At 42.1% G+C, this 26,544-nt stretch overlaps 2 protein-coding genes across 4 annotated transcripts in view; both read right to left on the bottom strand.

Moving 5' to 3' along the window:
* The window catches only part of LOC309346107 (lens fiber membrane intrinsic protein-like), a 46,930-nt gene extending 31,294 nt beyond the window's left edge, over positions 1–15,636 (bottom strand). The window contains exons 1-5 of one of the 2 annotated variants that reach the window (XM_081869804.1): positions 15,096–15,636; positions 11,987–12,214; positions 11,573–11,719; positions 10,376–10,489; positions 9,051–9,097 (exon numbers count right to left, since the gene is read on the bottom strand). In XM_081869804.1, coding sequence (XP_081725930.1) covers positions 9,057–9,097; positions 10,376–10,489; positions 11,573–11,719; positions 11,987–12,164 — 480 coding nt within the window. In that variant the 5' untranslated portion in view covers positions 12,165–12,214; positions 15,096–15,636 and the 3' untranslated portion in view covers positions 9,051–9,056. Of the gene's footprint in view, positions 1–3,790; positions 3,905–9,050; positions 9,098–10,375; positions 10,490–11,572; positions 11,720–11,986; positions 12,215–15,095 lie in introns of those variants that run through there. The other variant, XM_081869803.1, reaches the window with a different exon arrangement.
* A 1,951-nt stretch (positions 15,637–17,587) lies between these two features.
* LOC309346128 (lens fiber membrane intrinsic protein-like) lies at positions 17,588–26,235 on the bottom strand. Of its 2 annotated transcripts, none has more exons than XM_081869837.1 (5): positions 26,211–26,235; positions 21,408–21,635; positions 21,011–21,157; positions 20,014–20,127; positions 17,588–18,835 (listed from the first exon to the last, which is right to left on the bottom strand). In XM_081869837.1, exons 2-5 carry the CDS (start codon positions 21,583–21,585, stop codon positions 18,795–18,797), a joined length of 480 nt encoding a protein of 159 aa, XP_081725963.1. In that variant the 5' UTR covers positions 21,586–21,635; positions 26,211–26,235; the 3' UTR covers positions 17,588–18,794. The 2 variants fall into 2 exon arrangements, with proteins under 2 accessions (XP_081725963.1, XP_081725962.1); XM_081869836.1 differs by lacking the exon at positions 26,211–26,235 and adding an exon at positions 26,006–26,179.
* Positions 26,236–26,544: the final 309 nt, after the last annotated feature.

Raw genomic sequence — 26,544 nt, 5'->3', positions numbered from 1 at the left:
GGGAGTTCCACTAGGTTAGTCCCACTACAATGAATGCACGGCTTATAGAAGTTATTCTGAGCGTGAGTTATGGTGACACTCCCTTTGACAAATCTGCATTCACAGTTGCCACACAATGGGTCAACATCTTCAGAGAGCTGTCCTGGTCCATCAATGCCACTTCAGACTTCATGAGAATACATGAAATTTAAATATATAGTCATAATCCATTCCGGAAGTCCATTTGACTTCCAATATGTTTGGAAACCAAAGTGTGGCTTCTGATCAAAAGCTGCGGAAGCCACATCGGACATCCAGCTTCCAAAAATTGTTCGCAAACTGGAACACTCACTTCCAGGTTTGCGGTGTTCAGGAGTCAAAACATTCAAGAACTAAGCTGTTCAAAAACCAAGGTATGACTGTATATGTATTTGTCCCCGACATGCATGCTTCGTGTCTGTAAATGTTGAGTAAGAGCAGCCATTTTATTGCCAATTCACTCAGTTATGTGATGTCCCTTCAATAGCATCTCATCAAACTCTGAAAGTATCTTTGCACACAGGGAGATACAGCATTTCATTAAAAAAAAAAAACACCTCTCCATACAAAATTGTTAATGTCAATGTGGCCTGTTTGTTTTTCCAGATAGCTTTATGTTTCACTGGTGTTAAATTTAGAAAGCTCACTCAGGATGCCTCCAGATTGTCAGTTTTGCAGGAGAGGTTAAAGGACATGCTGTAACTTTATGTTTGCACAAATAAAGTAGATTAAAGTGCTCTGTCGCCCTGGCACAACAAATCCACTTTTCAGAATGAAACAGAACGTGCCATTCAATTCTAGTCCTATTCATTAGTTTCAATGGGTCTACTCTGAGCAGGATTTAGTGGGCTAGAATTTAGACTATTTGTGGTTAGAGAGGTGATGGGGGTGGATTGACAAGTAGTTTGTATGTGTATTTGTGAAGAAATAATGAGAAGTCAAGTAAACACCTGACAAGCAGATCAGGATGAAGACAGGATGAGTGATATTTGTATAACGGCTCCACAAGCAAATCAGAATGGCTGCTCAATAAAGACTGGACATAGTCTAAACTCCTCCTAACCTTTTTATCTTTTGCAAACATAACAGGATGAATAAACAGGTTGTCTGTCACATTCAGTCACATTCAGGTCTGATTAAAATGGCAGAAATGAATTCAGGAAGAACTTGCATGTGAGATGATAGATAGAACAGTTGTGTTGCACCAGCTGAGTTTTCAAGGATATCTGCTGGGTACAGAACTTGATCTCCTGATTCTACAGGCAATTTCCCACCTATGCAGGGGTGATGTTCTGAGGCACCATGCGCTGAAGTGAAATCATGTATATTGGGAACACCATTGGAAAAGCCTGCAAACACTCTCTAAACCTCTGGAAAGCCTTGAAAGACCCTTTAAAGTCCACCACAATCGCACTCTCCAAACATCCTTTCTCAAACTCAAATTCTCTGCAGGCCTCAAGGCTCAGTGCAAAGGCTCCTGGGATTGGGAGACACCGTTTTTGAACAATTTTTGTCATTCCATGCTCTTTTAGGGCCACCCCCCTTTTCCATGCCACTTCTGGGTTCGCGATGATGCGTGCATGCACAGTCATGTATGCCTTGAACATGCGTAAATGGAAGGTTGCCTGTAAATCCTAAGGCATATTTCTGTCTTTGTAATGAGGTTGCCTTTTTTGGCTTGGGAATCTGTGTGCTTGTGTTAAAAATATTCTTTATTAAAACCACAAGCTGTGAGACAAACAGAAGAATAACAATAGTTATTTGCACTATACAGAAACTGAAGGCCAAAACTCAAAACAAACAATGTAATCCATAGATAATTTCGTTCTGTTTGATTCATACAAGATACCTGTATTTCTCGTTCCTTACATTAACTGAAAGAATAATATTGCTTAGCATCATTCTTAACTCGTAATAGTAACATGTGTTAGGCCAATACTATACTGTAAATATTTTGTAACCTCTAAAAAGAAATGTTTTAAAATGGTCACAGTTTAAGGGAATGAAAAAGGTTTCTTTCAGAACTGGGAGTAGCCTATCTGTTGCTCTCCAGATGTTGGTGAACTCCAGCTGCAATCAGCCCCAGCTAGCCTGGTCAATGGCCCTATGGACGACGATGAAGAGAGTTGTAACTAGGGTTGCCATACGTCCAGTTTTTCAGGACATATCTGGTATTTAAAGGGTGAAAACATCATCTGGTGGGATTTTTTTTTAATTGCCAAAATGTCCAGGGTTTTTTGGTTTTAGACAAAGTACACGTGTGCTTGGGAACTGCCTTCCAGAAGCAAGGCAAGCAGCATGCCTCAGAGCGGGAGGAGCGTCAGGGCTCCTTTGCGTGGCTCTGCTGGGGCACAGGAGAGCTCCCAATCCCCAGCTGAGCCAGCCCCAGTGCTCCCCCTGCTCGCAGGCAAAACAGTGTCAGACTGGGGGCTCCTTTAACTGCTCAGCTAAGCAGTTTCATAGAGCCCACCCTCCCCCATTTAATTTAATTTAAAATAATAAATAAATAATTAAAATATGTTCTCTCTTTTGCTTTTGAAGATATGGCAACCCTAATTTATAACACAACAGCATTTGGAGGGCACTAAGTTGGCTATTTCAGTAGTCAGTTAACAGATTCCAATGTGTTGTGAATTTGTTATTCCTTAACACTATTGCTATTGTTATCAGCTTCATCACGAAAGTATAGTCATTTCCTCCAGGCTCAACTTGTCCCAGTGCAGACGGTGTCTGTGTCTGTAAAATCAACATAGCTCATCTGAAAATGTAGCACAATCTTTGCCTCATTATGTTCAAGCGGCATTAATATGGAAAGCCAGCCCACCTATCAGGAGAGAAAAAGGGCTGGTGAGGGCATAGCCAGCAGGGAATAAAACACTATCTGAGATATCCAGATCATTGATCCCAGCATTACCTTCCTTTCTCATCAGGGGAATCATGCCCTGATCCTCAAAGCCCTGCCATTCTAACAGGCCCAGTTCTCTCCCACAGAACTACATTGTTTGTGCATTTTGAGACTTCTACAAGGGACTCCTCTTGCCAGGCTCCATCTGTTTTCATAGGTTTTCAAATAGATGTATTGTGGGATAATGCAAAATCTATCTGCAAAGAGCATTTACTTCTGGAATAAAACCCATTTATCAAGAAGTGCTTTTCGGGACCAAAAATATATCTAGATTATCTGTGAATAAAAGAAGTGCTCTGTCTCCATTCATTCTAGAATATAATATCATTTGTACTCAGCCAGTCTCTGGGAGTGTTTGTAAGCAATAAGGCTAGTGAATTACGAATTGCAGACGTTTGGCACAAATGCATTTCACTAGTCCGGAAATCCTACTGACATACTCAGGTCATACTTGATTCAGATGCTTTTCCTGTCGTTCGAGCTGAATCTGCGGAAACCTGATTCATTCATAGTGTTGGCATGAAGGGAGAATGACATTTCTGAATGCTTTTCAAGGCCAAAAAAATCCAGAAGTAATCCATGCTTGCGGTAAAGAAGCACACCCAGGGGATTGGTTCACATTCCACCCTCTACCTCTTTTCCTGATAGTGGTAATCTGTGTTACACCAGGAAATTGATCAATATATGAGCCTCCGTCTGCAACCAATGTGGCACACTGCCAGGGGCATGACCACATGATGATGCTAAACTTGCAGATCAGTCCCACACTATTCCGTAATGAAAGAATGCAGCTGCCAACTCCATGCGAAAGCAAAACTTTAAATAAAGACGCACATTTTCAGCATTTCCCATTTGACACATACTCACCAGTTATAAGGAAGAGAGGAAAGGTGGCCCAGCCCAAGCCAAAAGAAAAGCCGTAAGAGGCTTTTCCTCTTGTCTTCCCTGTGTAGACGGCCATGGCAATCAGGATGCAAAGAGCTATTAAGAAAAAATACATTAAGCTATAAAGTCGCTTGTACATTAAATATTCCAGATGGCTACAGGGCTGGGGTCAAGGATCAAGTGGAACTGATTGTATTTAAGTGTTGCTGTTTTAAACTTTTTTTTCAATTTATAATTGTTTTTTTAAAAACTGTTTTCACATTTCATTTATTTGTAATGTCTGATGCCTTACCATGTTGTCATTTGTTGGAAGCCACCCAGAGTAGCTGTAGCAACCCAGTCAGATGGGCAATCTATGAATATATAACTTATTATAGTAGTTGTTGTAGTAGTAGTAGTAGACTATATTTATATTTGTTTTTAAAATTGTGTTCATATTTTTTATTATTATTTATAACAATACTTATATGCTCCTATATCCTGAAGATATGTTACAGAGGGTGACTAGAACAGCAAAAGGCAGCAGAGCTAGCTCACTAGTTCCTGCTGCCCTCTCTTGGATGTTTGCTCATCTAGTTTGCTCCAACTTTGATCTGTCTTCAGTCTCCCACCATCATTCCCCCGGCTCTGAGCCTTCCTCCTCTGAGGCTTCCCTAGAGGGCTTTCTGGCTGGTACCTCCCACCGCTCCTCTTCCTCTAGCCATTGCCTGGCATCTACTGGCAGAGTTACCAGCCACTGCCAAGGGCAGACCCTCCAAGTGTCCCTATTTTCCAGGGACAGTCCTGGATTTACAGAAGCCATCCTGGTTTCTGATTTTATCCCGGAATGTCCCGCATTTCCTCAGGACGTCCCTATTTTCATTGGAGAAATGTTGGAGGGTGTGGAGTTATGTGACACGCCCCACCCCGAACCAAGGAGATAAATAACTATACAATAATAATCTCAAAATTAATTATGATAAGACAAAGATTATGCAATTCAGAAAGAGAGGGAACCCAAAAGGCTGTATAATTAATGGACATCTAATACAGGAAGTTAAGCACTTCAATTATCTGGGAATCACATTCAAAAATAATATGAATTGGAATACACATATATGTGCTGCTATAGCTAAGGCCAAAGTGACAGCCCACCATATAAAATCCTATTTTTTTTTTCTCCAGTAGGAAACAGATTCATCCCAGCTGTATTGCAAGTGATTGATGTGAAACTTTGTGCCCAACTTCTATATGGCACACCAGTGTGGATTTCAGGTGACCTCAAGAGGCTGGATAAATTTCACGCTTCCCTTTTGAGGTCATTATTAGGACTTGCAAACTCAGTAAAATATGAAACAATATGTTGTGAGCTGGGAATATTGCCTTTATCAGTAAGAGCATGGCTGAGGACCTTGAAATATTGGATCTTCCTCCATTATAGAGCCCTGTCCCCTAATTCTCTACTTTACAATCTTTTAAGTGATAGTGCAATCTACAATCTATCATTGATATGTAGGAGAAAACTGGATTCTATAGGGCTCACTCTAACTGACTTTGAAATCTCTGATCCCAAAGATACATGGGAAATTATTAGGAAGACTCTCACAGAAAAAAGTGCTCTCGCCATGCTTGAGGTTGCAAAGCACAACACCTGCTCTCCTATCCACTTAATCTCCCTTTGTGTAGAGATTTCCAAAAGGGATACATGACAAATCTGAAGAAACATGAATCGTGTAGGCTGTTTATGTTGGCCAGATTTAACATGTTTCCCTCGGTGATAGTGAGAGGAAGATATTTAGCTATCCCAGAATCTGAGCGTCTCTGCAAATGCAGAAAAAAGAAACTCGATACTCTAGAGCATATATTCTTTTCCGGTGATTTTGGCAGTTATGCCAGAATACAATTATTTGAGGCCCTAAAATTCAATAAACAGATTTTTACTCAACCAACTGTTCAGGACATGCTGGCAGACAGTGATGATCAAATTACTTTAATAGCAGCTGAATTTTTAAGAGCTGTCCATGAAGAAAGAATGGGCCATGATAAAGAGACTTAGTGGTTTTTAATGGTAGGTGATGTTGCTGCGTTGTATTATTATTATTTTATATTATATTGTATTATGTTATTCATGTACATCGATTAATTTCTGGGAGTTAAGAATAGGACTAGGATAAATTGTGTTTGCTGTACCCGTATTTTATACAGTTTGTACATGATGTTTGCTTGTTAATGTGTGGTGTGCTATGCCTAATAAAGGATTTTGAATTGAATAACTATACAACCTAAGGTGATTTGGACATTTAAGCTGGCACATTCTACCTGAGAAACCCCTGCTATTCTATCGTAAGCAATAAATAATTTTTAGGAGATGTGGTTGTGGTTTATTGTATCTGCAGTGCCTGATGTTTTTATAGCTATTATTGCTTTTCTTTTTGTTCCCTTTGTGATTGATGCCATGGCCTTTGGCTAGTGCAATAAAGTTTATGATGAAAAACTATACAACCTTTAGAAGACATCTGAAGGTAACCCTGTTCCATGATGGAGGGTATGCAATGGAATGATGTGTGCATTACACTGTCAGCACCAAACTCCCACTTCTGTTCGCCAAACATGCAAGTGGGTGGGAGGCACCATGGTAAGGCCAGCAGAAATCCGCTGAACAGGGTGCTTCCAAGGCAAGGGGGAAGCAGAGCTGAACCAGTCCCACCACTAGCATGCCGTAGCATTGAGCTTGATCTGAACCCGACCGAAGCACCAGCCAGGAATTGGGCCTGATCATCCTGCTCCCCCCCCCCCGCCACCTGCAACATATCCATTGGATGTGTGGTGGGTGGCTCCACCGCTTGCAAAACACTGGAGGTGGACAGAGGAGGATTCAATAGCACCTTTCATCATTGATTACAGTGGCTATGCTCAGAGTATAACTTCACTGGATTCAAGCAAGAACATTTTGTGTATAGATAATAATAGTAATGTAGATAATGGTTTTCCCAGTAGTGATATATGGAAGTGAGAGCTGGACCATAAAGAAGGCTGATCACCGAAGAATTGATGCTTTCGAATTATGGTGCTGGAGGAGACTCTTGAGAGTCCCATGGACTGCAAGAAGATCAAACCTCTCTGTTCTTCAGGAAATCAGCCCTAAGTGCTCACTGGAAGGACAGATTGTGAAGCTGAGGCTCCAATACTTTGGCCACCTAATGAGAAGAGAAGACTCCCTGGAAAAAGACCCTGATGTTGGGAAAGATGGGGGGCACAAGGAGAAGGGGACGACAGAGGACAAGATGGTTGGACAGTGTTGTCGAAGCTACCAGCATGAGTTTGATCAAACTGCGGAGGCAGTGGAAGACAGGAGTGCCTGGTGTGCTCTGGTCCAGGGGGTCACAAAGAGTTGGACACGACTAAACGACTAAACAACAATAATGTAGATAATAGTTGTGCTGCATCAGTTGTCTTTGCAGGGATGTTTGCAAGTGCAGAAAACCATTGAAAAAGCATGCAAGCACTCTCTAAACCTCAGGAAACCCTTCAAAAACCCTTTTGGTAACCCAAAACTCCACCAAACTCCACCACAATTGCTCCCTCCAAATCTCTTTCTCAAACTTGAACTCTCTACAGGCCTCAAATTTCAGTGCAAACAGCTCCTGGGATTGCAAGACAACATTTTTGCACCATTTTAGGGCTGTTCCCCCCCCCCTTCTGTGCCACTTCTGGGTTCGCGGTGATGCATGCATGCACAGTCGTGTATGCCTTGAACATGCGTAAATGGAAGGTTGCCTGTAAATCCAAAAACATATTTCTGTCTTTGTAATGAGGTTTCCTTTTAGGCTTGGGAATCTGTGTGCTTGCCTTAAAAATATTCTTTATTAAAATCACAAGCTGTGAGAGAAACAGAGGAATCACAATAGTCATTTGCACTATACAGAATTTGAAGGCGAAAACTCAAAACAAACAATGCCATCCATAGATAATTTCATTCTGCTTGATTCATACAAGATGCCTGTCTTTCTCATTCCTTACTTTAACCCAGCCACTGAATGAATAATAATATTGCTTAGCATCATTCTTAATTTGTAATACAGTCATACCTCAGGTTGAAGTAGCTTCGGGATTAAGTATTTTCGGGTTGTGTGTTACTTCCAGGTTTTGCAGCTCGTGCATGCGCAGACAGTCAGAATGATGTCACGTGCATGCTCAGAAGCGGCGAATCGTGACTCACGCACGCGCAGACGTGAGTTGCGTTCACTTCTGGATGCGAACGGGGCTCTGGAACGGATCCCATTCACATCCAGAGGTACCACTGTACTAGCATGTATTTAGCCAATACTATACTGTAAATATTTTGTAACCTCTAGAAAGAAATATTTTTAAGGGAATGAAAAGGGTTTCCTTCTGAATTGAGAGTAGCCTATCTGTTTGCTCTCCAGATGTTGGTGAACTCCAGCTCCATTAAGCCCTAGCTAGCATGGTCAATGGCCAACAGACAATGGACAAGTATGATGGGAGATGTAACTAGGGTTGCCATACGTCAGGTTTTTCCGGGACATATCTGGTATTTAAAGAGTTAAAACACCGTCCGGGGGGATATTTTTTTTAATTGCCAAAATGTCCAGGGTTTTGGGGTTTTAGACAAAGCACACGTGTGCTCGGGAACTGCCTTCCAGGAACATGAACAGCTGTGCCCTGCAAGCGCAAGCAGCATGCCTCAGAGCGGGAGGAGTGTCAGGGCTCCTTTGCGTGGTTCAGCTGGGGCACAGGAGAGCTCCCAATCCCCAGCTGAGCCAGCCCCAGTGCACCCCCTGCTCGCAGGCAAAACAGTGCCAGGCCGGGGACTCCTTTAAGTGCTCAGCTGCAGGGAGCGGCAACCGCACTCCCCACAGCCAAACAGTTTTACAGAGTCCCCAGCCCAGAACGTTAACTGCTCAGCTGAGCAGTTTCGCAAAGCCTACCGTCCCTCTTATTATTATCAATATTTATTTATTATGATTTTTTTTTATGTCCTCTTTTTTGGTTTAGAAGATTTGGCAGCCCTAATTTGTAACAAAACAACATTTGGAGCGGACTAAGTTGGCTGGTTTCAGTATTCAGTTAACGGATTGCAATGTGCTGTGAATTTGTCATTCCTTAACTCCATTGCTATTGTATAATGTGTCATCTTCATCATGAAAGTATAGTCATTTCCTCCAGGTACAACTTGTTCCAGTGTAGACTGTGTCTGTGACACAGTCTGTGTCTGTGACATCAACATAGCTCATCTGAAATCTTTTCCTCATTCGGTTGCGGCAGTATTCAGGCAGAAAGCCAGCCCACCTATCAGGAGAGAAAAAGGGCTGGTGAGGGCATAGCCAGCGGAGAATAAAACACTATCTGAGATATCCAGATCACTGATCCCAGCATGACCTTCCTTTCTCATCGGGGGAATCATGCCCTGATCCTCAAAGCCCTGCCATTCTAACAGGCCCAGTTCTCTCCCACAGAACTACATTGTTCATTTTGAGACTTCTACAAGGGACTCTTCTTGCCAGGGTTGCCTCCATCTGTTTTCATAAGTATTCAAATAGATGCATTGTGGGACAATGCAAAACCTATCTGCAATGAGCTTTTTTACTTCTCAGTTGTGGCACCCGCCCTGTGGCACACCCTCTCAAGAGGTCAAGGGGAAAAAAACCCTATCTGACTTTTAGAAGACATCTGAAGTTAGCCCTGTGTAGGGAAGTTTTTAATGCCTGGTGTTTTCTTGTATTTTAAATATTTTGTTGGAAGCTGTCCAGAGTGGCAGGGTATTACTAATAATTATAATAAAATAATAATAAATAAGAAAAATAAAAACAACTCATTTATCAAGAAGTGTTTTTCGGTTTCAAAAAATAGATGAAAATTGTCTGTGAATGAAATAAGTAGTCTGTCTGCATTCATTCTAGAATATAATATCATTTGTACTCAGCCAAAGTCTCTGGGAGCGTTTGTAAGGAATAAGACTAGTGAATTACAAGTTGCTGAAGTTTGGCACAAATGCATTTCCGTAGTCCGAAAATCCTGCCAAAACACTTAAGTCAAAATTGTTTTAGATGTTTTTCCTACCCTTCGAGCTGAATCTGGGGAAACCTGATTCTGTCAGAGTATTGGTATAATAATAATAATAATAATAATAATAATAATAATAATAATAATAATAATAATTTTATTTATATCCTGCCCTCCCCAGCCGAAGCCAGGCTCAGAGCGGCTAACAACAGTATGAAGGGAGAATGACATTTCTGAATGCTTTTCAAGGCCAAAAAACACAGAGGTAATCCATGCTTGCAGTAAAATTGCACACCCAGGGGATTGGTTCAAATTCCACCCTCTTCCTCTTTTGCTGATAGTGGAATTGTGTGCACAGCATGTCACACCAGGAAACTGATCAATATCTGAGCCTCCATCCGGAGCCAAAGTGGCACACTGCCAGGGGCACAACCACGTGATGATGCTAAATGTGTAGCTCAGCCCCAGACTGTTCTGTAATGAAATAAACAGCTGCCAACTCCATGCGAAGGCAAACCTTTAAATAAAGACGCACATTTTCAGCATTTCCCATTTGACACATACCAGTTGCAAGGAAGAAAGGAAAGGAGACCCAACCAAAGCCAAAAGACCATCCATAAGAGGCATTTCCTCTTGTCTCCCCTGTGTAGACGGACATGGCAATCATGACGCAAAGAGCTATTAAGAAAAAATACATTAAGATATTAAGTTGCTTGTACATTAAATATTCCAGGCTGACCCTGAAGCTGCAGCTAGTGAAATGCAGTGGCTGAAAGATGTGCCCTGGTTTCCAAATGGCTATGGGGATAGGGACAAAGGATCAAGTGGAACTGATTGTATTTAAGAGTTGTTGTTTTAAACTATTTTTTATTTATAATTGGGGGTTTTAAATTGTTTTCACATTTTAGTTATTTATAATGTTTGTTGCCTTACAGTGTTGTCATTTGTTGGAAGCCACCCAGAGTGGCTGTAGCAACCCTGTCAGATAGGCAGCCTATAAATATATAACTTGGTAGTAGTAGTACAGTGGTACCTCAGGTTAAGTACTTAATTTGTTCTGGAGGTCCGTACTTAACCTGAAACTGTTCTTAACTTGAGGTACCACTTTAGCTAATGGGGCCTCCTGCTTCTGCTGCTGCTGCACAATTTCTGTTCCCATCCTGAAGCAAAGGTCTTTACTCAAGGTAATATTTCTGGGTTAGCGGAGTCTGTAACCTGAAGTGTATGTAACCTGAGGTACCACTGTAGTAGTAGTAGTAGTAGTAGTAGTAGAAGAAGAAGAAGAAGAAGAAGAAGAAGAAGAAGAAGAAGAAGAATACTATACAGTTGTATCTTGGAAGTCGAAAGGAATCCATTCCGGAACTCGTTTGAACTCCAAAAAGTTCTGAAACCAAAGCATGGCTTCTGATTGGCTGCAGGGAGTTCCTACTTCCGCCCTTGCAACATATCCATTGGATGTGCTTCCAGGGCAAGGAGAAAGCAGGGCTGAGCTGGCCCAGCATCCATCGGATCTGGAACCAGTCTCACCGCCCACATGCCATAGCGTTGGGCTTGAGCTAAACCTGACTGAAGCACCAGCCAGGAATTGGGCCTGATCATCCTGCTGCCCCCCCCTACCCAGCTACATATCCACTGGAGATGTGGTAGGTGGCTCCACCACTCACAAAACCCTGGAGGTGGAGAGAGGACTATTGGATAGGTCCTTCAATCATTGATTTAAGTGGGTCTGCTCAGAGTATAACTTCACTGGATCCATAATACCTGCAACAATGCTGGCTATGGCTGCGGTCTTGGCCTTGGAGATGGAGCCATATTGCACGCTACAAAAGGTGCCACAAAGACCAATGCAAGAGATGGCTCCAGCGATCATCCCAAAGAACATGAAGGCTCGGGTAACATGGATGAAATCTTTCAGGAAGGAAGGAAGAGAAAGGAAGAAGGAGGTTAAATTCCCACAACAGCCATTTTGTCCTGGAACCCACTTCACTTTAATGAAAACATTGATTCCTCCCCCCACCCCACCCCAAAAAAGCATGGAGTGAATGTGTTATCCCTAGTCACACTGGATTTTCAGGGAGTTGGGGAACTGTCAACTGCCCCCCCCCCCCCGCGTGCGCACAAGTTACGGTTGAATACTACACCACTAGTACTCCGAGCAGAAGACAAAAAGCTTACCTTTCACATCCATCCCAAGTGAACCACAAGTATAACTTCCCAGAACTTTAGCACAAGCTTTCCAGAGGCCAATGTTGCCCGAGGCATTTGCCAGCCAGTAATCTGAGCCCAGGGCAATGAGGAGCAGCAGAAGGCTGATGAAAGCACAAACCACAGCGCCAATCTGCAGGGCCTGCATGGTGCGAATGGTCAGATCTGTGTCTGTTCAGCGTAACTGGGATGCCAAACCTGGGGTAGGGAGACACGCACATTATTCCACATAGGTTGCAGTTTATGTTTGGCTGTGCTTAAAATTTACGTATCTGCCGAGAGGCCTACTGCAGATTGTGCTGTCGTGAAGATGTCCTCAGGCTATACGTTTACTAATTCTCTGTTCCAGGTTCTCAGGGTGCAAGATAAACAAAAAATAAACAAACTGTTCTGCCTTTCACCACCCTGTTCTCATAAGTGATCCCTCCTCCCAAAATAATTCCCACCTTGATCTTCTGAAAACTGCTGAGTGGACCACTTACTAATTTTACCTGCCTGTTGCTTAGCGCCTACAAAGCCGCCCTGACATCTGTTAACTCAGCCAGCCAACAAGCCTATCTCTCCGTACGTGCCTTAAAAAGAGAATATAAAGCCCTGATAACCTGTCAAAAGAACGTCTACAGCAGAAAATGCTGGTCAGAACTAATTATTTGTAGCAAATGTAATATGCTTTGCCATCTTGGTTTTTTCCACCTCCTTCAAAAGCTTGATGGATAATGGATTCGGAGATGGCCCTAAAGCTGTGGCACTCCCTCCTTACAGGTGTGAGTCTTGCACCATCATTATATAGCTTTTGGTGAATGCTGAAGACACACCTCTTTACCTTGGTCTTTGACACTGGAGGTGTATAAACCATTTTTAAATGTTTTTTTTTTTTTTTACAAAGTACATCAATACTTTACTGGGTCTCCTCCATCTTTTGACACCATTTGCCTGCGATATAGCTGTAGCTGAACAAAGACATTTGTGCACTGGATTATAATTATAATTATTTTTAGTTATTGAAAATACTGTATTTTTCCATTTACAAGAGGCCCCCTTGTATAAGAAACTCCTATTTTTTAAACCCAAAATTAAGAAATTCAGTTGTTTAGCCTCTTTGGGGGGTGGGGGGAAACACTTCTGCCAATCGCTCGCCCACCTGCCCGCCACTGCCAATCGCTTGCCACAGCCATTGCTGAATGCACACCTCACTGCATTCACCAATTGTCTGCCCGCTCACTGCCACCAGCAGCCCACCTGCCCACTTGCCATAGCCGCCAATTGCCTGCCCACTTGCCACTGCCAATCTCCTTCTTGCTGCTACCATTAATCACACGTCCCCCCTGCATTCAATCTCCGTGTATAAGACGACACCCAATTTTTGCCTCTTTTTTTTTAGCAAAAAGCATTGTCTTATACACGGAGAAATATGGTATATGCCACCATACAGCTGCAGGTCTCTGAATCCTTCTTATGAACTGTTGACACTAATTTGTAGCTCTGCATTCCGATATGTGGATAGTGATAAGGATCTTTGTGGGGTTTGCATGCCTCACTTCTATATCTTTTAAGATCTATCAGATTGATGGACACTTTGGCTAGAAAAATTATATGCCTGAGCTGAAGAATGGTGGCTAGCAGTGTCAATTGCGGGCAAACAACTGCTCTCCCCACCCTCCCCACACAACTCCATTTCCTCAAGCTGCAACCGCCCCAGAACTACTTCTGCTTTGTGCCTATTTGTGCCCCAGTTAGTAAGTTAATGGAATTGAAACAGAAGGGCTGGGTGGGAGAGGAGGAAGACATGAAGAGAACCAAACAAATTGCCATCCATTCACTCAGGAGTCATTTCTGTGAATGGTGTTTGGCTCAGGACAAATAACCGAATGGCATATATCTGCTCTCCTTCCCTCCCTCCCTTCTTCTCTCATCGTTCACCTTCATTGATTCGACCTCAGCCTTTGACAGAAAAGAAGACTTTTTATGGAGAAAACTGGAGACTAAGATGGACAGGTGCCTCTGCTGAGTTTAAATTAAGAACTTCAAGCTTCAAGTCAGAGTAGACTGAGAAGGCCAGTTGTCAGGGCCAATAGACTCAGCCAGAGCGGTTAGACAAGGTTGTTTGCCAGCTCCCATTGTAACTATCCAGCCTCCCAAAATTTCAACACCTCTTGTGATGGTTTGACCCCTTTCCGTTTGAACAGTACAAATTCCACAAATACTTTCCATATCTTCTTAAAATCATTTTTCCTACATATTCCCTATTTTACCTTAATAGCACATGTTAATTTATCATTAGTAGCTATATCCCGCACCTCTTTATACCATTCTTCTATTTTATATTCACCTTGCCCCTTCCACTTCCTAGCTATAAAAACTCATACAGCTGTCTATAAATTTCTGAGCAAGCCCTTCATAGCCTGCAAACCTTCCACCTCATCATAAATTGATAACAATGCTACCTCTGGAATTTCAGACAGCTTTAACCCAATTTTTTTTCAAATGTTCCTCTATTACCTGCATATTTTCCAATGGATTTTTGATTGTTAGCAAGGCGTCATGTGCAAATAAACTTATTTTCTCTTTTCCATTATTGCTTATTCCTTATATATTTCTAACTTCTCAAATTACATTGGCCAGAGTTTCAATGATCAATACTAATAAAATAGGGGAAAGGGGGCATCCTTGTCTTGTAGCTTGAACTAGTGTTCGTTCTGTTATACTATTGTTCACGATGACATATGCCTTGTTCCTCAAATATAATTGATTTATTAATCCCTTAAAGTGTTTTCCAAATCCTAAGCTTTCTATAATCATTTTTAATGCCAACCATTCTACATAGTCAAATGCCTTACAAATATCCAGCGCTACTATACCAACTTTCAGATTATTTCTTCTTATTATATCCTTTGCTGGGATTGCTGAGCTTCCAGGTCCTGCTGCTGCTCCTTCAGACCATTAACTATCCACTGGCCTTTTGTGAGTCTGCCTCCCTTCAGGAGGAGAGATCACTGATGGCATTTCCTAACAAGAGTAGGTTAAGCATAGGTGAAGGCAACCAGGATAAGCCCCTCTTCCAGGCAACAGATTTGCTTACCGCACGTCAGATCTCCAGAGAGATGTTCCTGCACACCAAAAACCTCCAGTTCACAGCTCAGTCCTTCTCTCTGCTTCTCCTTTGCTCTGTCTTCAAAGGTTACAACACACAAACAACTTGCAAAAGGCCTTCAGCATTAGCAAGAGGAAATGCTGCAACCCACCCGGATTGCCACTGTGTTCCAGAAATGATCAAGAAGCCAACTGCCAACAGCAAGGCAAAAAGTGGGCAGAGCAACAAAGATTAACTTCTCTGAAGTCTTATCCTGTGTTGGGGAGACCACTCCATCCCAATCTCCCATAAGGCACCAATTCTCATATGGAAAATCCACTAGTCTATTCATACATTCTTTGTAAAGAGATAAGTGTGAATTTTGAAAGATGTTTTGGTTTGCATATTGTTACAGAAAGTGTGATTCAAATGCAGACTGAATCAAATCCCCACCCCTAGGGCTAACTTGGTTGTCTCAATCCCCATCTTTCTACTCTCTGGAGAAGTTGGACTTGTACCCTAGGAGTTGTGTTTTGTTAGGGGACATACTGGAGCTTATGCAATTTGTAGCTCACTTTACTTTGCATCTGTTCTTGTTCGTTTATTTCTTCAATTTATATCTCACCCTTCTTCCCAAAGGATTTGCTCCCAAAACTTTGCCCCCCCACTGACTTCTGGTCTGATCGCCATCGCGTTTGGCTGCTTTCCCATGGCACTGGACTCCAGCTGTGCAGGAATTCAGGGGTAATATGGGAGTAATTATCCCTGCCCCCCCCCCCCGGGTAGGGGGGGACTGGCCGTCACCTGCGGATCATCTGATAACTGCCGCTCACTACAGAATGTGGGGGCAGGGACGCTGGGGGCTGAGCACTGCAAAAATTGGAAACTCTCCAGAGCCATCGCCATGAGCATCCCTGTTCTTTAAAAAATAATTGAATCTGAATTTACATACAGGCGTGTTCTGGAAGAAGGAGACAAAAAAAGACCTGCTAAGTAATTCAGTCACTGAGTGCCAAGCTTTGAACTGAGAAGGACTTTCAGCGTTTTCTACGGTTTATGTGAGGTGAGCGGCTGTTTCCTTTCTATACTTGCTATTTCACAATTTGAATTTGATTTGGATTTGATATCCCGCTTTATAACTACCCGAAGGAGTCTCAAAGCGGCTAACATTCTCCCTTCCCTTCCTCCCCCACAACAAACACTATGTGAGGTGAGTGAGGCTGAGAGACTTCAGAGAAGTGTGACTAGCCCAAGGTCACCCAGCAGCTGCACGTGGAGGAGCGGAGACGCGAACCCAGTTCACCAGATTACAAGTCTACCTCTCTTAACCACTACACCACACTGGCTCTTTTGGCAATTTGGCAAGCCTCATTAAGAAAGATCTAATTAATCAAATGGAATGCAGGAGGAACTGTATAAAAACTTGAGAATTTGATGCTTCATGGCGCGGTCATCTGTGGAGGGCTCTAATTAGAACTGGCAAAAACTAGATTGATATGCTTTCAGCTTGGGATGATAAAATGCCGAACGGTGGTCCAGTTAGCTGATGGATTACAACTGGGGTATATCTCACACAAAAACTGCATCTGCTTGTATGGATTTTCATCGTATATCAATTATTAAAGTGAAGGTGAATCTTTGGTCTTAGCGAGCTTTCCCTAGGGCTCAGAGAGAGCAAGCTTGGATTTTAGAGGAATCAAAAAATTATTAATTGTGGGATATATGCGATGGCATTGCTGTCTACAGAATATCTTTAATTGGACTCGGGGAACATCTGCTCGTTAAGAGACTCAAAAAATTACACTGAATTTCATTAAACAAAGGAAAGTTGGAAGACAGCCCAGAACTTTAGAGATAAGAGCTTGGAATGAAGAAGGAACTCTTCGAGGGAGTACAGTGCTGAAAATGACTGACGACAACAACAACAATAAAATTCCTGTTGCATGTAAACATATTTATGGATTTGTTAAACACGATTGAAAGTCACATAACAGTGACTGTGATAACGATAAAGGGTTTGGAAGGGAATTTTGATATTGGGAATAAACAACAGAGAAAAATGCAGGAACATGTGATAAATGTAGATAATAGTTGTGCTGCATCAGTTGTCTTTGCAGGGATGTTTGCAGGTGCAGAAAACAATTGAAAAAGTATGCAAGCACTCTCTAAACCTCAGGAAACCCTTGAAAAATCCTTTTGGTAACCCAAAACTCAACCAAACCCCACCACAATTGCTTCCTCCAAATCTCCTTTCTCAAACTCAAACTCTCTGCAGGCCTCAAACCTCAGTGCAAAAGGCTCCTGGGATTGTGAGACACCGTTTTCGCACCGTTTTTGTCATTTCCATGCTCTTTTAGGGCCGTTTCCCCCCTTTCCGTGCCACTTCTGGGTTCGTGGTGATGCATGCATGCACAGTCGTGTATGCCTTGAACATGCGTAAATGGAAGGTTGCCTGTAAATCCAAAAGCATATTTCTGTCTTTGTAATGAGGTTTCCTTTTAGGCTTGGGAATCTGTGTGCTTGCCTTAAATATATTCTTTATTAAAACCACAAGCTGTGAGACAAACAGAGGAATCACAATAGTCATTTGCACATACACAATATTTAGAATTTGAAGGCCAAAACTCAAAACAAACAATGTCATCCATAATTTCGTTCTGCTTGATTCATACAAGATGCCTGTCTTTCTCATTCCTTACTTTAACCCAGCCACTGAATGAATAATAATATTGCTTAGCATCATTCTTAATTCGTAATACTAGCATGTGTTTAGCCAATACTGTACTGTAAATATTTTATAACCTCTAAAAAGAAATGTTTTTAGGGGAACAAAAAGGGTTTCTTTCTGAATTGGGAGTAGCCTATCTGTTGCTCTCCAGATGTTGGTGAACTCCAGCTCCATTCTGCCCCAGCTAGCATGGTCAAAGGCCAATGGACAAGGTTGATGGGAGATGTAACTAGGGTTGCCATATGTCCAGTTTTTCCAGGACATATCTGGTATTTAAAGGGTGAAAACACCGTCCGGGGGGATTTTTTTTTTAATTGCCAAAATGTCCAGGGTTTTTTGGTTTTAGACAAAGCACACGTGTGCTCGGGAACTGCCTTCCAGGAGCATGAACAGCTGTGCTCTGCAAGCGCAAGCAGCATGCCTCAGAGCGGGAGGAGTGTCAGGGCTCCTTTGCGTGGTTCAGCTGGGGCACAGGAGAGCTCCCAATCCCCAGCTGAGCCAGCCCCAGTGCTCCCCCTTGCTCACGGGCAAACCAGTGCCGGGCTGGGGACTCCTTTAAGTGCTCAGCTGCAGGAAGCGGCAACCGCGCTCCCCACAGCCAGACAGTTTTACAGAGCCCCCAGCCCAGCGCTATAACTGCTCAGCTGAGCAGTTTCACAAAGCCTACCGTCCCCCTTATTATTATTATCATTATTTATTAATCATGATTTTTTTATGTCCTCTTCTTTGGTTTAAAAGATTTGGCAGCCCTACTTTGTAACACAACAGCATTTGGAGGGCACTAAGTTGGCTGGTTCAGTATTCAGTTAACGGATTGCAATGTGCTGTGAATTTGTCATTCCTTAACGCTATTGCTATTGTATAATGTGTCATCTTCATCATGAAAGTATAGTCATTTCCTCCAGGTCCAACTTGTTCCACTGTAGACTGTGTTTGTGACATCAACATAGCTCATCTGAAATTGTAGCACACTCTTTTCCTCATTCTGCTGCAGCAGGATTCACGCGGAAAGCCAGCCCACCTATCAGGAGAGAAAAAGGGCTGGTGAGGGCATAGCCAGCGGAAAATAAAACACTATCTGAGATATCCAGATCACTGATCCCAGGATGACCTTCCTTTCTCATTGGGGGAATCATGCCCTGATCCTCAAAGCCCTGCCATTCTAACAGGCCCAGTTCTCTCCCACAGAATACATTATTCATTTTGAGACTTCTACAAGGGACTCTTCTTGCCAGGCTTGCCTCCATCTGTTTTCATAAGTATTCAGATAGATGCATTGTGGGACAATGCTCATCTGCAATGAGCTTTTTTACTTTTGGATGTGGCACCAGCCCTGTGGAATGCCCTCCCATCAGAGGTCAAGGAAATAAACAACTATCTGACTTTTAGAAGATATCTGAAGGCAGCCCTGTTTAGGGAAGTTGTTAATGTTGTGTTTTATTGTATTTTTAATATTTTGTTGGAAGCTGCCCAGAGTGGCTGGGGAAACACAGCCAGATGGGTGGGAGTTAGTTAGTTAGTTAGTTAGTTAGTTAGTTAGTTAGTTAGTTATAAACCCATTTCTCAAGAATTTCTTTTTGGGATCAAAAAATAAATGCAGATTGTCTGTGAATGAAATAAATAGTCTGTCTCCATTCATTCGAGAATATAATATCATTTGTACTCAGCCCAAGTCTCTGGGATCATTTGTAAGGAATAAGGCTAGTGAATTCCTGAAGTTTGGCACAAATGCATTTCTGTAGTCCGGAAATCCTACTGACACACTTAGGTCAAACTTAATTTCAGATGTTTTCCCTGCCCTTTGAGCTGAATCTGGGGAAACCTGATTCCTTCAGAGTTTTGGTCAGAAGGGAGAAAGACATTGCTGAATGCGTTTCAAGGCCTAAAAACCCAGAAGTAATCCATGCTTGCAGTAGAGAAGCACACCCAGGGGATTGTGTCACGTTCCACCCTCTTCCTCTTTTGCTGATAGTGGAATTGTGTGCACAGCATGTCACACCAGGAAATTGATCAATATATGAGCCTCCATCCGCAGCCAAAGTGGCACACTGCCAGGGGCACAACCACATGATGATGCTAAATGTGTAGCTCAGCCCCAGACTGTTCTGTAATGAAATAAACAGCTACCAACTCCATGCGAAGTCAAACCTCTAAATAAAGACACACATTTTCAGCATTTCCCATTTGACACATACTCACCAGTTATAAGGAAGAGAGGAAAGGAGGCCCAGCCCAAGCCAAAAGACCATCCATAACTGAACTGTGTTCCCGCACACCCTGTGAAGGTGGCCATGGCAATCATGACGCAAACAGCTATTAAGAAAAAATACATTAAGTTATAAAGTTGCTTGTACATTAAATATTCCAGGATGACCCGGACGTTGTAGCTTGTGAAATGCAGTGGCTGAAAGATGTGCCCTGGTTGCCAGATGGCTACAGGGATGGAGTCAGAGACCAAGTGGAACTTATTGTATTTAAGAGTTGTTGTTTTAAACTATTTTTTATTTATAATTTTTTCTAAAAAAATTGTTTTCACATTTTAGTTATTTATAATTTTTGATGTCTTATAGTGTTGTCATTTGTTGGAAGCCACCCAGAGTTGCTGTGGCAACCCAGTCAGATGGGCAGCCTATAAATATATAACTTAGTAGTAGTAGTAGTAGTCATATATTGGAAGTTGAAAGGAATCCATTCCAGAAGTCGTTTTGAATTCCAAAAAGTTCTGAAACCAAAGCGTGGCTTCTGATTGGCTGCAGGAAGTTCCCGATTCCACCTTTGAAACATATCCATTGGATGTGCTTCCAGGGCAAGGAGAAAGCAGAACTGAGCTGGCCAAGCATCCCTTGCATCTGGAACCAGTCTCACCGCCCACATGCCATAGCATTGGGCTTGAGCTAAACCTGACTGAAGCACCAGCCAGGAATTGGGCCTGATCATCCTGCTTCCCCACACGCCCGCTACATATCCAGTGGAGATGTGGTAGGTGGATCACAAAACCCTGGAGGTGGACAGAGGACTATTGGATAGCACCTTTCATTATTGATTTCAGTGGGTCTGCTCAGAGTATAACTTCATTGGATTCAAGTAAGAACACATTGGGTAGACATTTCAGCTTGGCACAGTCTACAGATTTGTGTTCAGGGGCTTGAGGGGCCTGAACTGACTGGAAGTAGATGCTTATGACCCCCCATAATACCTGCAACAATGCTGGCTATGGCTGCGGTCTTGGCCTTGGAGATGGAGCCAAATTGCACGCTACAAAAGGTGCCACAAAGACCAATGCAAGAGATGGCTCCAGCGATCATCCCAAAGAACATGAAGGCTCGGGTAGCATGGATGTAATCTTTCAGGAAGGAAGGAAGAGAAAGGAAGGAGGAGGTTAAATGTCAACAGCCATTTTGTGCTTGAACCCACTGCACTTGAATCAAAACATTGATTCCTCCCCCCACCCCACCCCAAAAAAGCATGGAGTGAATGTGTTATCCCTAGTCACACTGAATTTTCAGGGAGTTGGGGAACTGTCAGCTGCCCCCCCCCAAGTTACGGTTGAATACTACACCACTAGTACTCTGAGCAGAAGACAAAAAGCTTACCTCTCACATCCATCCCATATGAACTGCAAGTTTCGACTGATACAATATTAACACAAGATCTCCAGAGGCCAGTGTAGCTCACTTCATTTTCCAGCCAGTAGTCTGAGCCCAGGGCAATGAGGAGCAGCAGAAGGCTGACGAAAGCACAAACCACAGCGCCAATCTGCAGGGCCTGCATGGTGCGAATGGTCAGATCTGTGACTGTTCAGCGTAACTGCGATGCCGAACCTGGGGAAGGGAGACACGCACATTATTCCACATAGGTTGCAGTTTATGTTTGGGTGTGCTTAAAATTTGCCTAAGTGACAAGAGGCCTACCACAGATTGTGCTGTTGTGAAGATGTCCTCAGGCTGTACGTTTAATACTTCTCTGTTTCAGGTTCTCAAGGTGCAAGGTAAACAGAAAACAAACAAACTGTGCTGCCTTTCACCAACCTGTTCTCATAAGTGGTCCCTCCTCCCAAAATAATTCCCACCTTGATCCTCTGAAAACTGCTGAGCACCTTGGTGGACCACTTACTAATTTTACCTGCCTGTTGCTTATCAACTGTAATATGCTTTGCCCTCTTGGTTTTTCCCAGCTGCTTCAAAAACTTGATGGATAATGGCTTTGGAGATGGCATTCTCGTGGACTGCTCTAAAGCTGTGGCACTCCCTCCTGACAGGTGTGAGTCTTGCACCATCATTATATGGCTTTTGGTGAATGCTGAAGACACACCTCTTTACCTTGGTCTTTGACACTGGAGGTGTATAAACGATTTTTAAATGATTTTTTTACAAAGAACATCAATACTTTACTGGGTCTCCTCCATCTTTTGACACCGTTTGCCTGCAATATAGCAGTAGCTGAATAAATACATTTATAATTATAATTTTTATTTATTTATTGAAATTATATACCACCCTATATCCACAGCTCTCTGAATCCTTCCCATGAACTGTTGACACTCTTTTGTAGCTCTACATTCAGATAAAAATATGTGGATAGTTATAGAGACCTTTGTAGGGTTTTGTATGCCTCACTTCTATATCTTTTGTAAGTATATTAGGATCTATCAGATTGATAGACACTTTGGCTAGAAAAAAATATATGTCTGAGCTGAGAGTTGCAGTGTCAATCACAGGCACACACCTGTTTCCCCCCTCCTTCCCCACACAACTCCATTGTCTCATGCTGCAACCACCCCAGAACTACTTTTGCTTTGTACCTGTTTGTGCCCCACTTAGTGGGTTAATGAAATTGAAACAGAAGGGTAGGATGGGAGAGGAGGAAGACATGAAGGGAACCAAACAAATTGCCATCCATTCACTCAGGAGTTATTTCTGTGAATGGTGTTTGGCTCAGGACAATTAACCAAATGGCATATATCTGCTCTCCTTCCCTCCCTTCTTCTCTCATCACTTACCTTCATTGACTCGACCTTAGCCTTTGACAGAAAAGAAAACTTTTTATGGAGAAAACTGGAGACTTGGTCAGAGAGGTGCCTCTGCTGAGTTTAAATTAAGAACTTCAAGCTTCAAGTCAGAGTAGACTGAGAAGGCCAGTTGTCAGGGCCAATAGACTCAGCCAGAGCGGTTAGACAAGGTTGATTGCCAGCTCCCTTTTTTGTTCAACATGCAGTGGTACCTCTGGTTATGAACTTAATTATTAACCTGAAACCGTTCTAAACCTGAGGTACCACTTTAGCTAATGGGGCCTCCCGTTGCTTACACGCCACCACCGCATGATTTCTGTTCTCATCCTGAGGTAAAGTTCTTAACCCGAGGTACTACTACAGGGTTAGCGGAGTCTATAACCCGAAGTGTTTGTAACCCAAGGTACCACTGTATATGTAAATAACACCATTGACCAACTTGCTAAAATTAAATATGCTGCTATAAGCAGATGACATGCTCCTATTATCCCAGACTTTAAATTGCATAAGGAGATGGTTGAAATTGTTTGGGGATGTATGTAATAAAGAAACACTATTTGCTGATAATTGCAAGACCAAATGATGGTATTTGACAAGCAGTTAAGCACAAATGGCAATTTGATGGCAGTCTAATAGAATCACCGCCTCCTTTCTTTAGGTGAAAGTCAGCACTGTGGAACAAGTCCCTGGCATGCTTTGACTATGCCACCTACTCAGTAGGGGTGGGCATTATGCCCACCTCCTATCAAAGGGTACCACCTCTCTGTGGATGGTCCTCATCTCTTTTCCCCGACCCTCTGCTTTCTTTTTATTTCTGAATTGCTGGATTGCGGGGTGGTAGGCTCTTTCTGGATACTGGTTCCATTAGAGAGATTAGAATGAAGCACATATGCAATACCCTTTGGTTGTGCCACTGTATATAGGCATCGTTGGAAACCTGCTCAGGCCCACAACCTTTGCTGGGTTCACTGAACCTCCTGCCCCTGCTCTGCTCCTTAAACCATTAAGTATCCACTGCCTTCCTTCTAGAGGAGAGATCACTGATTTTTATTTTTATTTTTTGACAAAGTAATAATAAGAAATTAGAAATAGAAATGTGCACCCTGCCCCTCAGACCATTCCATTGTAACTATCCAACCTCCCAAAATTTCTACACCTCTTGCGATGGTTTGACCCCTTTCCATTTTAACAGTACAAATTCCACAAATACTTTCCATATCTCCTCAAAATCATTTACACATGTTCATTTATCATTAATAGCTACTATATACCCCACACCTCTTTATATCAATAAATTTGTGAGCAAGTCCTTCATAGCCTGTGAACCTTCCACCTCATCATAAATTGATAACAAGGCTACCTTTGGACTTTCAGTCAGCTTTAACCCAGTGTTTTTTTCCCCAAATGTGCCTCTATTACCTGTATATTTCCCAACGGATTTTTTATTGTTAGCAAGGTGTCATCTGCAAATAAACTTATTTTCTCTTTTCCCATTATTGCTTATTCCTTTTTTATTTCCATCTTCTCAAATTACATTGGCCAGAGTTTCAATGATCAATACAAATAAAATACAAAAATTGTCTTGTACCTTGGGCTAGTGTTATTTGTTCCGTTATACCATTGTTCACTACGAGATATGCCTTGTTCCTCAAGTATAATTGATTTATTAATCCCTTAAATCATTCTACAAATCCTAAACTTTCTATAATCATTTTACCACAGGTTATTCTACACAGTCAAATGCGTTACAAATACCCAATGCTACTATACCAGCTTTCAATTTATTTCTTATTATATCTATTTTATTCAGTGTTTTTCCTATTAAACTAGACGTCTGTCTTCTTGCTACAAAGCCGTGTTGGTTTTTATTTATATATTTATACATAAAATTATTCATCCTTTTTGACATTATTGCAGTCAATATTTTAGCATCTCAATTTATTAGGGAAATCGGTCTATACAATCCTGGGTCCTTCATATCTTTTCCTGGTTTTGGAATATAGATAATTATTGATTGTTCCCATGATAGAGGGATCCTCTCACTCTCTATTACTGAATTATTTAATATGTTTAATTTAGGAACCAATATATTTTTAAATACCTTATAATATTCTGTTCCCATTCCATCTGCTCCTGGGGCTTTCCCCCCTTTTAGTTTACCTATAACTTCCTCTATTTCTTTTTCTGAAATTGGTTGTTCCATAACCTCTCTATCTCTACTTTCTAGGTTTATCTTCCAATTTCTATATTTGTAATTTTTAGGTATTAAGTTTTTTTAAACAAAGATATAATCAATCCTTGAATGGATCTTATGCATTGGTGAGAAGAAAGAAAATTTCTTCTTGCCCCCCCCCCCATCACGCTCAATTTTAGCTAATCCTGTAGCATTATTACATCTTTCCTCTGGGGTAGGATTTTACTTATCTAATACCATATTGAAATCTCCTGCTATAATCACATAGCTTTTTTGAATGTCCTCCATTTCCTTAAACACTTTATCAAAAAATTCCACCTGATTTTCATTAGGAGCTTAAATATTAATCATAGTGTATTCTTCCACTGCCACTGTTCCTTGGATTATAACGTATCTTCCCTCAGGATCTTTCTTCATCTTTACTATACTAAACCCACATCTCTTTGAAATTATAGTTGCTGCCCCTCTTGATTTTGAAGTATCATATGCTTTCTCATAATTATTTATACCTTTCAGTTTGAGTTCATTAACCCCTTCTTTTGTATGATGCGTGTCATGTAAAAATATTATATCTGCTTTATCTTTATTCAGTAATGTTTCTATCCTCCTTTTCATACTCTACCCCAGTCCTTTAACGTTTGAAGTTGAAATCCTTATTTCATTATCCAAGAGTCAAATGTAGTTCTTAATTTCTGGTCTCGTGTCTTAGGATACTTATCTAACCCATTTCCCATCCTAATCAACCTGCTCTCCATCCCTTCCATACCCATACATTCCAATTTATCTTTCCAGCTATTTTTCTGAGGCATTTCACCTCTCCCATTGTCCTAATTGTCCTCTGGGGGGGGGGGAGGTTCCTCTGATCACAGAGCCACAACAGAACTTCTCAGTGATCAGAGATCACTGATGGCATTTTCTAACATGAGTAGGCTAAGCATAGGTGAAGGCAACCAGGATAAGCCCCTCTTCCAGGCAACACATCTACTTACCCCACGTCAGATCTCCAGAGAGATATTCCTGCACACTGAAAGTCTTCAGCTCACAGATCAGTCCTTCAGCATTAGCAAGTGGAGATGAAGTAACCTGCCTGGATGACTGTTACATTCATAGTTCAACGTCAAGGCAAAAAGAGGGGAAACGAACAAAGGTTAATTGTACCTTCAGATAAGCAGACTACTTTTCAAATACACTCACGTTACTTCCCTGTGCAGGCAAGCAAAGAGCATGATGGGAGAAATGTGGCTTAGAAAGAGTCCTGAGTGCCAAAGAGATGCCTCTGCCTGTTCCTGCTTTGTGCAGTGAATTAAGGTAAAGGTAAAGGGACCCCTGACCATTAGGTCCAGTCGTGACCGACTCTGGGGTTGTGGCGCTCATCTTGCTTTACTGGCCGAGGGAGCCGGCGTACAGCTTCCAGGTCATGTGGCCAGCAATAGAATCATAGTATCATAGAATCATAGAGTTGGAAGAGACCACAAGGGCCATCGAGTCCAACCCCCTGCCAAGCAGGAAACACCATCAGAGCACTCCT

This window comes from Podarcis erhardii, assembly GCF_964252035.2.
Source record: "Podarcis erhardii genome assembly, chromosome: 7".
NCBI classification, from domain to species: domain Eukaryota; kingdom Metazoa; phylum Chordata; class Lepidosauria; order Squamata; family Lacertidae; genus Podarcis; species Podarcis erhardii.
Note: the sequence above shows the minus strand (reverse complement) of the source record. Positions and strands in the feature narration are given on the sequence as shown.